Source organism: Thamnophis sirtalis, unplaced genomic scaffold, assembly GCF_051295495.1.
Source record: "Thamnophis sirtalis isolate CommonGarterSnake01/CBP01778 unplaced genomic scaffold, rThaSir2_p1.2 scaffold_2, whole genome shotgun sequence".
Lineage (NCBI taxonomy): Eukaryota > Metazoa > Chordata > Lepidosauria > Squamata > Natricidae > Thamnophis > Thamnophis sirtalis.
The window spans coordinates 85,991,909-86,008,029 of NW_028261382.1; the positions used below are offsets into that span (position 1 = coordinate 85,991,909).

Here is a 16,121-nt window from a genome sequence, read left to right on the forward strand (position 1 = left end):
CGGCCTGGATTATGTGATTGCAAAATACACCTATACAAACACTGCAAATACAGATATAAAAATTGCAAGCAGACACGTGAAAAGAGGGCTCCCCAACAATTCAGTCTTATTGTACAGGTAGCTCCTCTCTTTTGCAGTTCACCATGTGGCTCAGGGAAGGCGGAGGTTTGCTCCAAAGCTGCGGCAGAGCATTGCACTGGGTGGCCTCCACGGGTAAGAGTGAGTTGCATGTCTTGCTCTAGTGAGAGGGGTGCAGGCTGGGGGCTTGGCAGACAGGGAAGCTGGGGTTTTGGGGTGCAAAGGAAGAAGGGGCGATCTCCCACTCCCTCCTCTGTCCTGCTGCAGAGCCACTATGGAGCTTGCTCAGGGCAGCGTGACCGCTGGTTAAGGGGGTACTGGCAGGCCGGTGGTGGGAGAAGTGCTCCGGAGTTCATAGATCTGAGCCAAGTTGCCTCATACCAGGCAGAAGCAGCCCAGGAGGGCTGCCGAGAGCCTCATCATAGCAGCACCCCGAGCAAGTCCCGAGCTCCAGGCCTGGTGGAGCACAAACCGTGTGTCAGGCCTGCAGCGGTTCCTTTAAGAATCTTTGGCCTGCCACACTCTCATTAAAGGGGGGGGGGGGATAGCAAGAGGTAGAATGTGTTGTTTTCAAAATAAAAAATTCCTTTCTAGAAGCTCAAGGTCATCTTTTGTCTCTGCACCTTTGCACCTAATCGGAAGCAGTCGGGCCTAGGTGCTAGCATGGAAGAAGAAGATTGGACCATGTGATGGACTGTGGGTGTGGGGACAAGATCATAAACTTTTAACTGGGTGGGATTCTGATGTAACTTCCAGAATTGGGATTCCATAGCACGATGCCAACATGCCTGTCTTATTAAATTGGAATTTTAAGGATAGTTTTGCCTTTGACTCTGATTTAATTCTGCATGATATTTGGAATGCTGACATTGTGGTTGCTGCCTGCTTCAGAGCCACAAGGTGAGCTGCGGAACAGTGGGGCCCTTGGCTGTAAGGCGCTATGGGGCAGAGCAAGATTGCACCGGAAACATCTCTAGATGGTTGGAGACACAGAACTCCTGGCCCTGCTGATCCGTGGGCCGCGATTAAGGGGCTGAGCAGCCATGCGGTAACTGCGCTTGCCTCCTCCTGCACCTAAAAAAATTAAGACACCCCTAAAAAGAAGCCCTAGCCATTTGGGTGTGTGTGTGTGTCAAAAGAAAATAAGACCGGGTCTTATTTTAGGGAAAACACAGTGCCTATATACCAAGGTCCAAAGGCAACTTTATTTCTCTGGGATAAATATGAAATTTAAATAAAAAATTAAATTAAGAATTAAGACCATCAGGAAAACCAGTTCTACTTACCTCTGAGCATCAATTTCCTGGGCGCGCTCCTTATATTTTCGCTCCCGTAAAGATGCTTCTTTCAAGTCCCGATCCCGACTCTCCTTTTCCAAATGTTGACGCGCTTCCTCTGCTTTCCTCTTTTCTTCAAGCCGGCGATTTTCCTCATCTTTCTGAAAGAATAAATGTATTTCAAAACAGGAACTTTTGGGGAGAACTAGAGAACATGAGAAGACATATAACTGACCCCACAAAAAAGGTGCCATGCCAGCAATGGACAATAGGACAATCCCAATGAATAGGATTTGCACCTCACACGTCAGATCTCCCTGTATAAACAGTGTCTGGCATCCTCCCCTTAGTGACTGCGGGGCGCCACATCAAAATCTAGATCACATTGTGACCAGCCATAAGCTGAGGGCATATACTGGTCCACTATCTATTTTTTAAAATTATAAACGATGCTGTGCTTCAATGGTTAGATGGCATAGACACTGGTATTTGAATGTAGCTCTTTTAAACACTTACATTAAATTGTGTTTGATTAATCTATGTGGAATGTTAATATGTGTGTGTGTGTGTGTGTGTGTGCGCGCGTATACGCACACATGCTGGTCTTGTTGTATTTGGGTCTTTTCCTGTGTAAGATTCAGATTGTCTTGGCAACATTTCAGCGAGGTCTTGCTCGCCATCTTCAGGCTGGGTTTTGGGCTTAAAGTGTAATCGGAGCTGCCGACTTTCTATAAATCTTGGTGGGGTGTGTGTGGAGTGCTGGCTTTGTTTCAGTAAGTGGAATGATTGGTTGTGTGGCTGTATTATGATTGGTAGATTGGTGCTGGCTGTGTGTCCGTTGTTGTTTTGTAACGGCCTGGGTGGTGGGTGGAGCTCCTTTGTTGACTAGGGATGGTTTCCAGATGTCTGGTAGGTGGGAGGTAGCGTCACGTTTATTCATGTTGTGGAACTGTTATGGAAGCTATCGAAATAGAGAAACACCCCCACAACATGAATACCTACACATATCTACACCCCTGAAAATCAAGAAAACACACAGACACACACACACACACAGACAGACACACACACACACACATATATATATATATATATGGAGGGAGGGAGGGAGGGAGGGGAGAGGGAGGGAGGGAGGGAGAGAGAGGGAGGGAGAGAGAGAGAGAGACCATGTACGATATGACATATACTTATTTATTTATTTATAATAAATAAATGGAGAACTTGATACATCTATTGGAAGAGTTTATCATCATCCTTCCTATTAAAACCGAACTTTCAAATAGCTCTAAGCCTTGAAATTTTTCTGCTCAAGACCAGCATTCTGGGATTTGAAGTCCACAGATTGTAAAGTTGTCAAAGTTGCCCATCTCTGCTACAATGTGTGCACAATGCCACTTCCAGCCACTTAATCCACCTTTTAAAAACCCTGCCTTAATCCAAGACGAACATCCACCAATGTTTTCACTGACCTAAAACATACCCCTATAAATGTAAGGCAGTTGTAAATCTCCCACCAGCTAACTCAAACCCCCAACTGATATTTCAGCCACAACATGAAATGGTTTGAGTGAAATACATACCTCTGCTTTGGCCCAAAAGTTATCTTTGCCGACCCTTTTAATCTCAGACATAGCATTTGTTTTCTGGTAAACGGAGCCCTATTGCAAAAAAGAATCACACTGCTTCAGAAATTCCTGGGCTTAACTATACTTCATTATTAATTTATTTGTTAAAACGTTTTAACAAAGGAAATAAAAGCACAAAGCTCCGTAAAAGGCAACAAGACAAAAAGCGACACAGGAGCTAAAGACTAAAATGCCAGTATATTAAAAAAGGGTTTAGTTAATATGAAATTTAAAATTCATTATGCCACTGCTTAATTCAATGTACAGAATTAAATTCATTCATGTCCTAACTGTGCTTAATTATTAGTTAAGGTGACAGCAAGCTGTTAATAGACTTCACTTTTTGGAGCCCTCAGACATTGAATTAGGTAAATGTTAACAACGTATTTCTTCTTCTCAACCCATTGAAGGCTTGGAGCGTGACCCGTCAAAACCGCGCTCGACTAAGCCGCGCCCGTTTAAAGCGCGTCGCTGACGTCATCAACAGGACGACAACAGCCAGCGCGGAGAAAGAAGGGCACTTTAAATAGCGCTTTGAAAGCAAGCCGATTCAACTTAAGGTAAGGGTTAGGTTTAGGGTTAGGTTAAGGGTTAGGATTAGGTTTAGGGTTACGTTAACGGTTAGGTTTAGGGTTAGGTTAAGGGTTAGGTTTAGGGGGGTTAGGTTTAGGGGTTAATTTTAGGTTTAGCGTTTACAGCGTGCTTCTGTCTCCATGCTGTTGTCGCCCTGTTGATGACGTCAGCTACACGGTTTAGTCAAGCGCGGTTTAGTCGAATGCGGTTTTGTGGTGGAACCGGCTTGGAGAGCATTAAGCCACTTCCACAACCTTACTTCGCCTTGTGGATTAAGAACCTGAATTGCAATGGAACTTCAATGGAAGTTCGGCAAGCCTATTATTTTCACTACTTATGATGCAGCGGCAGAAAACTACTGGGGTTGATAAAATTCAATCTGTGGCCTCGGAAAACGACTGCCACCGGAGGCGGCCGTGTTGGTGACTATTCCCAAAATATCAGCCATGGGAATTTTTAAAGTATCTTTTTACCAGGAAGCAATGTAATCAAGTATAGTCTTCCCCCATCCTCCCCCCGGTAATCAGGCTGCAATGCCACCCCCATTTTCCTAAAATGCCAATGGGGACTTTGGGCAACTCAGGGGCACCCTGAAAAGAAAGCTAAGGTTAGAGGCTGGTGCAATTCAGCATCCCATTTATTGGTTAAAATAATCTAAAACAACAACTCCAACCAGTGGTTGGAGACCACTTGTATCCACAAAATTACTGTAGATGCAGTGTTTTATGCAGGCATCCAAAGAAAACAAGACATATTTTTTTTTGAATGATCAGAATCCCCAAACTGCAATATTACAGGTGTTCTAGCTCAAAATCCCGCATGATGTCATTTCCCCAAATCCCTCGAGATTTCAGATTGGATAATCTCCTAAAACCTCAACCAGGTTATAACATTGAAGTTGTGGTATTTCACCCTTGTTATGGCCTGTGATCCTCTGGGTCACATGTGCCATGGAGTCTGGAGACTCTGAGGCAGAAGTGGGTTCCTAACAGTTCGCACCTCTTCGGTAGAACCAGTTCATCAAATCTACCGAACCGGTTAGAAGAGGTTCCACCAGTGGACCCGGAAAGCAGGCCACACCTACAGAAGAGGTTCCAACATCTTTTGAAACCCACCACTGGTCCTTGGATACGATTATTCTACACTATCATGCTCATATTTATAAAACTCAGTGCCTCTGTGAAAGGTAAGGATGACTACTGCGTTTGTGGTGCAATCAGAACATTGCGTGTGTTGACGTTGTTTTAACGCAAACCAAAGATGCCTTTTAAAAAACAAGTTTACATCATATTCTTATGCATGCCAGTGCTGTGTGTGAGGTAATTAAGTGTCATCGGCATCTTCATATCCGGTCACATGGGCGGCAAGCCACTCCCATCCGGTCACATGGGTGGCAAGCCACTCCCACAAAGGAGGCCACACCCACAGAGTAGGTTCCAAATTTTTTTGAAACCCACCACTGCCCTGAGGTGCTATTCTATCATACAAAAGCCTTTGATGACCTATCAAGACAAGGCTAGACACGGCTGGTCTACAGAAACGGAAGCTGGATGAGGAAGAAGTCTAATTAATTCCAAAGAAGGTCAAAACGGGGATCATTGGGCCATAGAAGTTCTTACCACAGGAGCTTGTGGTCCGGCATCCTGGAACTTGCTTCCTTCTTTATGGAAGTTATAGTTTGCCCCCGAAGCTTTGGCCACCTTCTCTATAATGGTCTCTGGCTCCACATCTTCATCAGCCCGAGCATTTATTGTCACATGAGCACCCTGGAAGAAAGGAAGTGCATGATTTCCTGCTTCTGATTGCCTGATATAATCATGGGGCACACTAGGCCCAAGCCAGACCCTTTTGTTTCTTCATTAAGCAACAGGCAAACAAACTATGTCTTGATATGATGTGCAAGTATAACTATTCCTGGCTTATGACCACAAGGGGCCTCCAAAAATTGATCATTAAGTAATGTGGTCATTAAGTGAGGCATCATAGGACCGTATTTATATTTTACGATTGCAATTGTCGTAAATAATTAAGAGTTCCCAGCACCTGAATCATAACCACCAGACCTCAGGGACATTGAGACAGTCGTAAATGCAGGAATGAGTTTTAAGTCCCTTTTTCCAGCACCATTGCAACTTCAAGCAGACGCTAAACGAATGGAAGTTAAGTTGAGGACTATCTATATAGTTTCATGGGTAGCTAGTCAACATCCGTCTATCTATCTATGTGATGGAAACAGATCTGTCACCTGGAATCTGTCCTGAGGCAGAAATCTTATTTTGCAGAAATATTGGGGAATATTGGCTGAGAAATGCAGGGGAGACATGATGTACAGGTATAATTTCAAAAGTAGTAATGTTTGGTGGACGAAACTTTTCTTCCAAGGATCTTATTTTAAACAAAAGGATAGCATAGAACTAGGAGTCTACAATTACACAACTTTTTGCCCTCCACCCCAAGGTATCAAAAAAAACCCCAAACTTTTAATTAGTTGTCTTAAAACTTTCTGTCTGTCAGGGTACTACAGATCCTCCTTGACTTAGAACAATTCATTTAGTGACTGTTCAAAGTTACAACAGCATTGAACAAAGCAACATGACTATTTTTCAGTTTTTTTATTTTTTAGTTCAGAATGCGGCCGTGCGAGCGATATTGGGTGTACCGAGGTACACCCACGTTACACCTGTCCTCCGTGAGCTGCACTGGCTACCAATTGGTCTCCGGACACAATTCAAGGTGTTGGTTATCATCTTTAAAGCCCTACATGACTTAGGGCCAGAGTACCTTCGAGACCGCCTGCTGCCACATACCTCCCAGTGGCCAGTAAGATTCCACAGATTGGGCCTCCTTCAGATGCCGTCAGCCAGACAGTGTCGGCTGGCGGGCTCTCGGAGGAGAGCCTTCTCTGTGGCTGCTCCGACTCTCAGGAACCAGCTACCCCCGGAGATCCGGACCATACCCACTCTCATGGCCTTCAGGAAAGCTGTAAAAACTTGGCTGTTCCGGCAGGCCTGGGGCTGTTGACCTCTCTGTTGAGGTCCAGCCCCGATTAGAATGAATATAAGAGGTGTTGCTGTTTTTAAACTGTTTCTTTTTTCGTTATGTGTTTTTTCTCTTTATTTTTGTGAGCCGCCCGGAGTCCTTCGGGATTGGGCGGCATATAAATGTGTTTAATAAATAAATAAATAATTTTTCATATTTATGACTTTTGTAGTATCCCCATGATCATGTGATCAAAATTCAGATGCTTGGCAACTGGTTCATATTTATGACGGTTGCAGGGTCCCGGGGTCATGTGATCACCTTTTGCGACCTTCTGACAAGCAATGGGGAAGCCAGATTCACTTAATAACTGTGTTACTAAGTTATCAACTGCAGTTATTCACTTAACAGCCGTGGCAAAAGCCGTAAAATGAGGCAAAACTCGCTGCACAAATATCTCTCTTAACAACAGAAATTTTGGGCTCAAGTGTGGTCATAAGTCAAGGACTACCTATATTATCGAAGGAGTGTTTGGGCGCATGTACTTTCAATGCCGTTTTTTTACTGACAAAAAACCTGCAGAGCTGTGTATATGGGAGGATACTCCACTGCAAAAGGCTAAGAGAGAATAAAACTCAGATAATACCTTCAAAAAGTTGACCACTGAACTGACGTGGTTGGCGCAGGCTCCTTTTCTTACGTCATTCACGCCTTCACCAAACTGCCAAAAGAAAACAGGGGCAGAATTTAAACCAGGAGACTCATATCATCCTTCATACAAGTGGTGACAGAGAAGGAAAGGCCATTCCTGAAGGATTACCATTCCACAACTCTCGTAGTAAAGAGTTTATTCAGCTAAGCACTTGTAAGACACAGCCAAGTTTTGCTTTCTAAATTTAGGTTAGGGAAAAATGGGAGGAAAACAGTATTCCAGATTCTATAAAAAGATTGCTGCTTTTAAAAACAGAACATGAAAGATCATGAAAACGACACTCCCATGAACAAAATACTCCTTTTCCCCCTCCAGAACACACAATTTTTGCTGCGTACTTTGTACATTTTCAAAATCTACTGTTTGAATCAGAAGATGGTGTGTAATATTACAAATATAGCAATAGCAATAGCAGTTAGACTTATATACCGCTGCATAGGGCTTTCAGCCCTCTCTAAGCGGTTTACAGAGTCAGCATATTGCCCCCACAGTCTGGGTCCTCATTTCACCCACCTCGGAAGGATGGAAGGCTGAGTCAACCTTGAGCCGGTGAGATTTGAACAGCCGAACTGCAGTCAGCTGAAGTAGCCTGCATTGCTGCATTTAACCACTGCGCCACCTAGGCCTAGCCCTGGAAGAAAGTACTCCTTGCTCCATATTGCACAAATTGTGAAACGCACAAATCACCCCTGGAATATTTTTAACGCATGTGTTTCTCAACTGTGACATCTTGAAGATCGGGGGGGCGGGGAGAGACACAAACTCCCAGAATTCCCCAGTCAGCCTGACTGGTGGGAGAATTCTGGGAGCTGAAGTCCCCCACATCTTCAAATTGCCAAGATTGAGAAACATAACTTTCATTAATCCATTCCCACGAGCCATGGGACACAGTGGCTAGAATGCAGCATTTGCAGGCCAATTCTGCCAACTGCCAGGAGTTCGATCCTGACCAGCTCAAGGTTGACTCATCCTTCCATCCTTCCGAAGTGGGTAAAATGAGGACTGAGAGTGTTAGGGGCAATATGCTAACTCTGTAAATCACTTAAGGAGGCCTGTAAAGTAGAGTGAAGCAGTATATAAGCCTACTGCCAATCACCTCCACTCGACCAATTAGATCCCACAGATTAGGCCTCCTCCGAGTTCCATCAGCCAGTCAATGTCGACTGGCAACCACGCCTTCTCCGTGGAGATTCATACCCTCACCACCCTCCAGACCTTCCGCATAGCCCTTAAAACCTGGCTGTCAGGCCTGGGGCTAAAGACCTTAACCCTGCCCGAATAGTATGAATGTTGTGCTTTTAATGATGTATTGTCTTATATGTAACTTGGTTTGTCTTCCCCTCCCCCTGAACTGTGAGCCGCCCTGAGTCCCCCCAGGGAAAAGGGCGGCATACAAATAAAGTATCTTATCTTATCTTATCTAAGTGCAATTGCTATTGCTATTCCAGGAGAAAACTAAAATGCCTTCGAGTTGGACATACTGGTTAATGACTGCAATAAAGGCTGGTTTGGTCTGATTCAACTCATATTGCAGAAACCTTTCCCAACTTTTTGCTCTTTGGAAAGGTTGGTTTACAACTCCTCAAATTTCCAGTCAATGGCTAGGAAGGAAGGACAGTTGTCATTCCATACAACTAAAGTATACTCAATATATTGAGAAGTCTGTTCCAAAAGAGGCCTACTCATTTCAGCCTTCAACTAAACACCCACATTGCTTTAACTTTGTCTTCATGTACTGAATCTCTTGCTGCAAAACCAAATCAATGCTTCTGCCATATTACAGAGATCAACTCATTTATTGCAACATTCGCTTTCTCAGGCTTCACTTTGCACACTGGATAACCTATCCTGTGATGTGTGAAGGTTTGTATGACTATTAATGATTCATGTGCCACAGGCTTACAGATTCTGTCATTTAAGGAGGACAAAAGATATCTTAAGTGTAAGTCACCTTTGCTGCAGATAGTCCTTGACTTACAAGCACAATTGAGTTCAAAACGTCTGTTGCTTAGCGAGACAGTTAAGTGAATTTTGCTCCAGTTTACGGCTTTTCTTGCCACAGTTGTTAAGTGAATCACTGCAGTTGTTTTAATTAGTAGCCCGGTTCTTAAGTGAATCTGGCTTTCCCATTGCTTGTCAGAAGGTTGCAAAAGGTGATCACATGACCCCGGGACACTGTAACCGTCATAAATATGAGTCAGTTGCCAAGCATCTGAATTTTGTTCACCTGGCCGTGGGGTTGCCACAATGATCGTAAGTGTGAAAAACGGTCATAATTCACTTTTTTTAGGTCTGTTGGAAGTTCAAATGGTCACTAAACTGTCTGTTGTAAGTCAAGGACTGCCTTAAGTATTTCATTCTTAATTATTGCCTGCTCCGTTTATTTCCTGGGATTTTGATGCTATCCGTCTCCAAGGCAACTTTGAGGTTAATGATGCTGAACATTTCCCCTGCTGAGACTGATCCAGAGTCTGACAACTTCTGCCCTATATTTTAGTAGCACATTTTCTTTTTGGCCAGTTTATCAAATGTTTATTTTTCCCCAAATAATCCAGTCCCGGATTTAGGGAAGCTTTAGAGCTTTTACTTGGCAGTGTGAAATGCATGTTTATCTTTTAAAAGATATTTAGGAATGTGTGCAATGAGTGCAAACATTAAAATACTTGATTTGATGCAGCTTTGCTGAGAGAATTAAGTTCTGAGGGGGGGGGGGTAAATGGCATAAACATTCCAGGCATTATGTTCAGTGCAGCCTAAAATATAATTTGCTTCATCTTAAGCCCAACATTACACTAAGCCATAATGCGATTTCCATGGTTTTGGCTTACCATGATATGTGAACCAAAGTACTGTTTATTAATCATGGCTTATATGTATTTCCAACCTGTTTTTTTTATCCTGAATGTTCAGACACTGTCAGTTTACTTTGAAATTTGTTTACTTTTTATATAACAAGGCGGCCAACATTTTTAGAAATAATTTCTAACTTTTATGATTGAATGGAATTACATTGTACATACCCAGTTAATGAGCACATATTTCGGCAAACCAGAATTGGGGTCTTTCACTCGGCAGAATGCATACATTACTTTTCCACTATTGAGTTCCTCCACCATCTCCTCCAGACCACCATCTATGTATCATTATTTGGGAAGAGAAATGGGAGCTTGTTAAAGCAAATTCACATTAAGAATGACCTATAAACAAAGTACAGAATATGCTGATCTAGAACCAGCAAACTCCAGAAATTCTAGGTGATACTTAAACACCAGTCAGCCAATATCGGAAGGGACAGAGGTTCAATCTTGCTTACAGATAAAAACACTCTGGCCTGGTTCATATGTTATCCTAAGTGACACTATCCTAAAGGAAATCAACCCTGACTGTTCATTGGAAGGACAGATCCTGCAGCTGAAGCTCAAATAACTTTGGCCACCTAATGAGAAGAGAGGACTTATTGGAAAATACCTTGCTGTTGGGAAACCTTGAAGGCAAAAGGAGAAGGGGGCATCAAAGGATGAGATGGCTAGATAGCATCATCGACGCAATGAACAGGAATTTGGGTAAACTCCGGGAGACAGTGGAGGACAGCCATGTCTGGCGTACTGTGGTCCATGGGGTTGGGAAGAGCTGGACCTTCTGAATTGATCCTATGTTACTTTTTTTCAAGTTACAAGTGCTGTCGTAACTTTAATGGCTGTTAAACCAATGGTGATAAGTCGAGGACTACCTCTGGGCTAGACTGTTATAGAGGACAAATACTGTCTGCCTTGAGTTTCCGCTGGGCTGATAAACTCTGATGCTCAATATCCATCTAAAAATTCTACTTAGTAAGGCATAAGACAACATTTACTGTGCCAAAAATACTTTGGAAACCCATTAAGTAATAGAACTTCGTCATTATAGTTCTGAGATCAATAAATTTGAAGATTCAGAATATATATAAGGATGTTTCTACTGAGCCGCAATCTTAAAACAGCAGGCAGTGAATCACTTCCTCATTTGAAGGCTCACTCCCTGCCCACACAGCCTCTTCATCTTTGATGTTCCTTCCCTTAAACCATCCTATTCTGCCTCCGCGTTACAATTACCATTTCTCTTTTTCTTTATTGCCATCATCATTCAGTCACCTATTTTAGTTCTCTCAAAAAGTAGCCATCCCTAATGTGAAACCAAAAAAAAGGCAACTGTGGAGTTTTTAATTCTTCTTCAGTGTTAAATTTTTCCACTGAAAAACCACCAAATACTGAGCTATGTCAGCTACTTCCCTTTTTTTACAAAAAAAAAATTGCTGAAGGAGTTTCTAGATGAGATCTTATTTGCAGGAGTTCTCCTTTCTTATTGCATTTTTACAAATAAAAATCCCGTAAAAAGGACCTTTATGGTACTATGTAGCTTATAGGGTATAATTTCTGTCCTTGTGGCTTCAGACAGTGTCTTCTTTTTTTTAAAAAAAAGGAGACTAAAAGGGATGTTGCGTAGCTGGCTCAAAGGTAACCATTTTAAAAACTGAATTTGAACTTCCTCCAGATTTGACCTTTGGCGATACAAAATGGTGAGTTCTGCAAATTAGAAGGCAATCAAAAAAAAAAACCTCCTAACTTGTAATCTTTCTACCCTGCATTCCACCTGCCACCATGAAACACCTGGAGGTTTCTTTAGCAAGTCATGCATGTTTTTCCCCCCCAGTTCAGACAATCCATCAAATCACTTTGAAGCCCTGAGAGAGCCAGGCCTCAGTTTACATCTGTAATTGAGCTTGCCCAGCATGTCAGTCACAAAACGGGTCGTCCAGGGTACTGATCCGATTTTATTGCTGTTTTTGCAGCAACTGATAAGTGAATGCAGGGTCATTCAACCAATTTCGTTGTATTTAAGTACAATGACAATAAAGATTATACTTATAAGTGAACCAATTGTTTGTTAGGGGATGGTTTTTGCTAAAAACAGGAAATAAATGCAGTTTTTCAACAAAAAAAATGGTGTAAAGCACGGTCACGTGAAGCGGTGATGTTGCAAATATCCATAAATGCAGGCCAGAGGCCGAGCACCTGAAATGCAGTCATGTGCACTGGGTAGGGGGTGGGCAGCCATCAGAACTTAGGAACTATGTTGTAAGTATCTCCAGGAGATCCGGTGTAAACTTCATATTGTTGCTAAGTGACAGGCCATAAATGTGCAAATTCATGGTTTCTGATTCTAGTTCGGTAGCAAATTCAGACATCATAACTAACCTGTTGCACTTCCTTGTGTGCAATTTATGCCAAAGTGTAAGACTCCACACTTATGCTTATTGGCATATATTGAGGAACATTAAAAAAAAAAAACACAATCAGAAAAACGTAGGCTTTGCACATTTTCAGATTTTCCCATTCCTTGCAATTATGGTGACAAGAGCACAATGACTAATCAAAGGCAAGAATGTATTTTTGTAAAGGGAACAGGCTACAGTCATTCCATCCACTAAAAATGTCTTAACGGCGGCATGCCAAAACAAGTACATTTAATAAGCAGTTCAAGTTGCTAAAACTGCCATTTTATAAGCAGCTCTTTAACGTACAAACTTGACATTTGGGCTGCTAATTAACATTTTCCCTTGCAGTTTTTTTTTTTAATATTTTTTTTAAGTAAATCCCATTTAAAAAATGTTCAGGTCACCTATGAACTTCCACACAGATTTGTAGCATGTTTAAAGTATAACATCCAATAGACCGATTAGATCCCACAGATTAGGCCTCCTCTGAATTCCATCCGCCGTCCAATGCCGAATGGCGACTACTCGGAGGAGGGCCTTCTCTGTGGCTGCTCCGACCCTCTGGAACGAGCTCCCCGTGGAGATTCGAACCCTCATCACCCTCCAGGCCTTCCGCAAAGCCCTTAAAACCTGGCTGTTCCGACAGGCCTGGGGCTAAAGAGCTTTTGCCCCCCTCCTCGAATGGTATGGTTGTTGTGTGTTTTTTAAATTTTGTATTGTTATGTTCGTCTTTTTATCCCCCTGTCTGTACCCCCTTCCCTGAGTCCCCTTCGAGGAAAAGGGCAGCATATAAATGTAATAAATCCAAATCCAATAACATATTGCTTCCTTTCCACTGCAGAAATAAATGAATGTGTCTCGAGAGCTGAAGAAGCTTTTTGGATGAGAAGGAAACATCTTCAAAGAAAAAAAACAACAGACAGTCCAGTTGCCTCTGGATGGGACAACCATGACCTGGATGGCTGAGAATCTCCATAGATAAATGAACGTGTGACACCAAAGAACCAGGCTCTCTAGGGAAATGCTACAGAAGTCATGGCCTGCAAAAACCATGGAATCAGTTGCATTTGGATGAAAAAAGCCGTAATCAAGCAGTCTCTGCTTTAGAACCTAAGGACAGACAAAATCTAGAATACAGACTTCTTGAGAGACATTCAACCAAAACCCAGAAGCAAACTTTTCAGGCCACAAAAAAGTTTGCTTCTATTAAAGAATGCTTGCTTGCAAAATTCACTCACCTCCAGTCCCTGCCACCCTGAGGTCATTGCTGTTACCCTCATATGTAAACAGAGCCCTGGAAGCAAGAAAGCAAAATGATTGTTATTTTTTACTCACTGGAGACTGAGGATAACCTTCCAGATTCAGAACATTATTGACCTGATGCTTCATTGATTGTATTCTTACATCACATGAAACCTAGGTTTGATTGTGGTTTATTCAAACTGCTATGTTTTTTCTCTAATTTTTTAAACTTTCTTTCTTTCTAATGCCGGGCTTCTATCTTTAAAACAATGACAAACAGGGGTGTGTTTACAGTCTTACAGAGATTAACAGTTATTCTTAAAATGATCTAATGGGATTACCTCTCTATACATTTAATTACCAATTTCACTACAGTTGTAAGCTCCATCCAGCCTCTTTCCACTGAATACAACTCCTAAATCTTCACTTTTTTTCCAATCAGATTGCTGGGCCTATCCTTTCTATATATATAACTTTATTAAGCATTTTTAAAAGGAAGATAATAACTAGTGTTAAGGTAAGTGGGGGGGGGGGAGAAATAGCAGAGAAAGCTAAAAGCGGAAGCAAGCAAGGAGGAAGCAAAAGGAAAACAGAAAGGAAATAGATACAAAGAAGTGGCTTCCGATTTTTGCAGCTATTACTGTATGTAAGTGCAATTATAATTTTTTTCTCTACAACACATTTCTCGTCTTTTTTACAATTTAACCTGTCTCATCATCAAAACAGTCAAGTCATAAATTGTTGTTGTTGTTGCTTTTTTTGCAAAAGTCAGTAAGGCGTTTCCCAGCCAGCTATGCCAGTGTTTCCATTATCATAATGGCCTGCTGGCTTGATCTTGGTACCTCCAACCAATCTATGGCACTCCTTAAAAGTGCAAGTAATGCCCCCCCCCCACCTTACATAAGGCGACTGAGTTCACATAATAAACTGAACGCAGATTAACATTGTTATTCCTCCCACAAGGTGCTTTGCCTCTCAAGCAAACCATGTAATGATTGAACCAGGATGGCTGGTTTACCCAACGTGCAAGTCAACCGGCCTGGCTCCCGGCCGACTAAATCTCACACGGCTCAGTTCTATTGAAGCGCAGAGAGCGTTTGGGGGCGGGGGGTTTCTTATTGAGAACAGCTGAAAAAGGGGGCAACGTTGGGGCAAACTCCTGTCCAAGTGAGGGGTGCCAAGCGTCATTTCCCAAACGTCGCCTGCCACCACTCCCCCGAGTTGCCCCATGCCCAACCTTCCTGCCCCACCAACTTCTCCCGCTCTCGTTGCGCCACCACGGCTCGGCCGCTTCCTCATTACTCCAACCCCAGTCCATGCTCAGCTTTCGCGGGGGGGAGCCTGGAGACAGGAGGGCGCATCCGACTCCCCCAGGGCGCGCGGGGGGGGGCTTTTTCCCGGGGAGCCTCCCCACTCCCCGGCCGTCGCCCCGCTCTCCCTCCAGGGGAGCTTAAGACCTCGCGGCATCCCCGCGTCTCCCCCTTCCCCAGCCGCCCCTTTCTCTGCCTCGCACTCTCCCCCGCGCCAAGCCCGCCGCCGGACCTTTCCAAGCGAGCCCTGCATGGCCACCCCAAGTTGCGCTCGGAGCCCGCCAGCCCCGCCAGCCCCTCACCAGTCCGTGCGGCTCCCGGAGGCCACCACCCGGCCATAGGCCTCCTGCAGCGCCGGCCCATTCCGGCTCAGGTTGAGCGCCATGAAGGAGCCACACCGCCGTCGCGCCCTCCTTTGCGCACCGCCGCGCAGTGGGGCAGGCTCGGCCGGCGGCTTCCGGCTCCGCCCGGCCTGGCGCTCCTGCTGCTGCTGCTGCGACTACGCTGCAGCGAGGAGGGCGGGGGGCGCGCCCGAGACGCCGCGGACCCTCGTGGCTGCGCCTTCGCCGGGGAGGGCTCGCGCGCAGCCACCCGGGCCCGGCCACGAGAGCGCGCGTGGCTGCCCGGGGCCGAAGCTTGGGAGGGAAGGGGAGCGCGCCGGTTGCTCTCGCGGGCAGGTAAGGTTGGGTTCATTCATAGACGGCGGCGGAATGCGATCTCGCTAATGCTCGGCTTGCCACGATTCATTTAGCGATCGTCCAAAGTTGCAACTGCGGTGAAAAACAAAACAAAACAGGGTGACATGACCGTTTTTCACCGGCCATTGCAGCAGCGTCCCCATGGCCACGGGATCCAAATTCACCTACTTGGCAACTGGCTCATATTCATGATGTCGGTTGCGGGGTCCCAGGGCCGTGTGATTTACCCTTTGTCCCTTTCTGACCAGCAAAGTCAACTGGGAAGTCAGATTCACTTAACAACCGTGTTACTAATTTAATAATTGCAGTGATTCACTTAACAACCGTGGAAAGGCCATAGAATGAGACAAAAGTCACTTAGCTGTCTCAGAAA

The 16,121-nt window shown here is 44.2% G+C and overlaps 1 protein-coding gene across 2 annotated transcripts in view; it reads right to left on the minus strand.

Moving 5' to 3' along the window:
* DBNL (drebrin like) overlaps window positions 1-15,508 on the minus strand; it is a 33,693-nt gene extending 18,185 nt beyond the window's left edge. For both annotated transcript variants that reach the window (XM_087706285.1, XM_087706284.1), the window contains exons 1-7: window positions 15,353-15,508; window positions 13,737-13,792; window positions 10,265-10,377; window positions 7,179-7,253; window positions 5,173-5,319; window positions 2,936-3,013; window positions 1,365-1,516 (exon numbers count right to left, since the gene is read on the minus strand). In XM_087706285.1, coding sequence (XP_087562411.1) covers window positions 1,365-1,516; window positions 2,936-3,013; window positions 5,173-5,319; window positions 7,179-7,253; window positions 10,265-10,377; window positions 13,737-13,792; window positions 15,353-15,435 — 704 coding nt within the window. In that variant the 5' untranslated portion in view covers window positions 15,436-15,508. The remainder of the gene's footprint in view (window positions 1-1,364; window positions 1,517-2,935; window positions 3,014-5,172; window positions 5,320-7,178; window positions 7,254-10,264; window positions 10,378-13,736; window positions 13,793-15,352) is intronic.
* Between the last annotated feature and the right edge of the window lie 613 nt (window positions 15,509-16,121).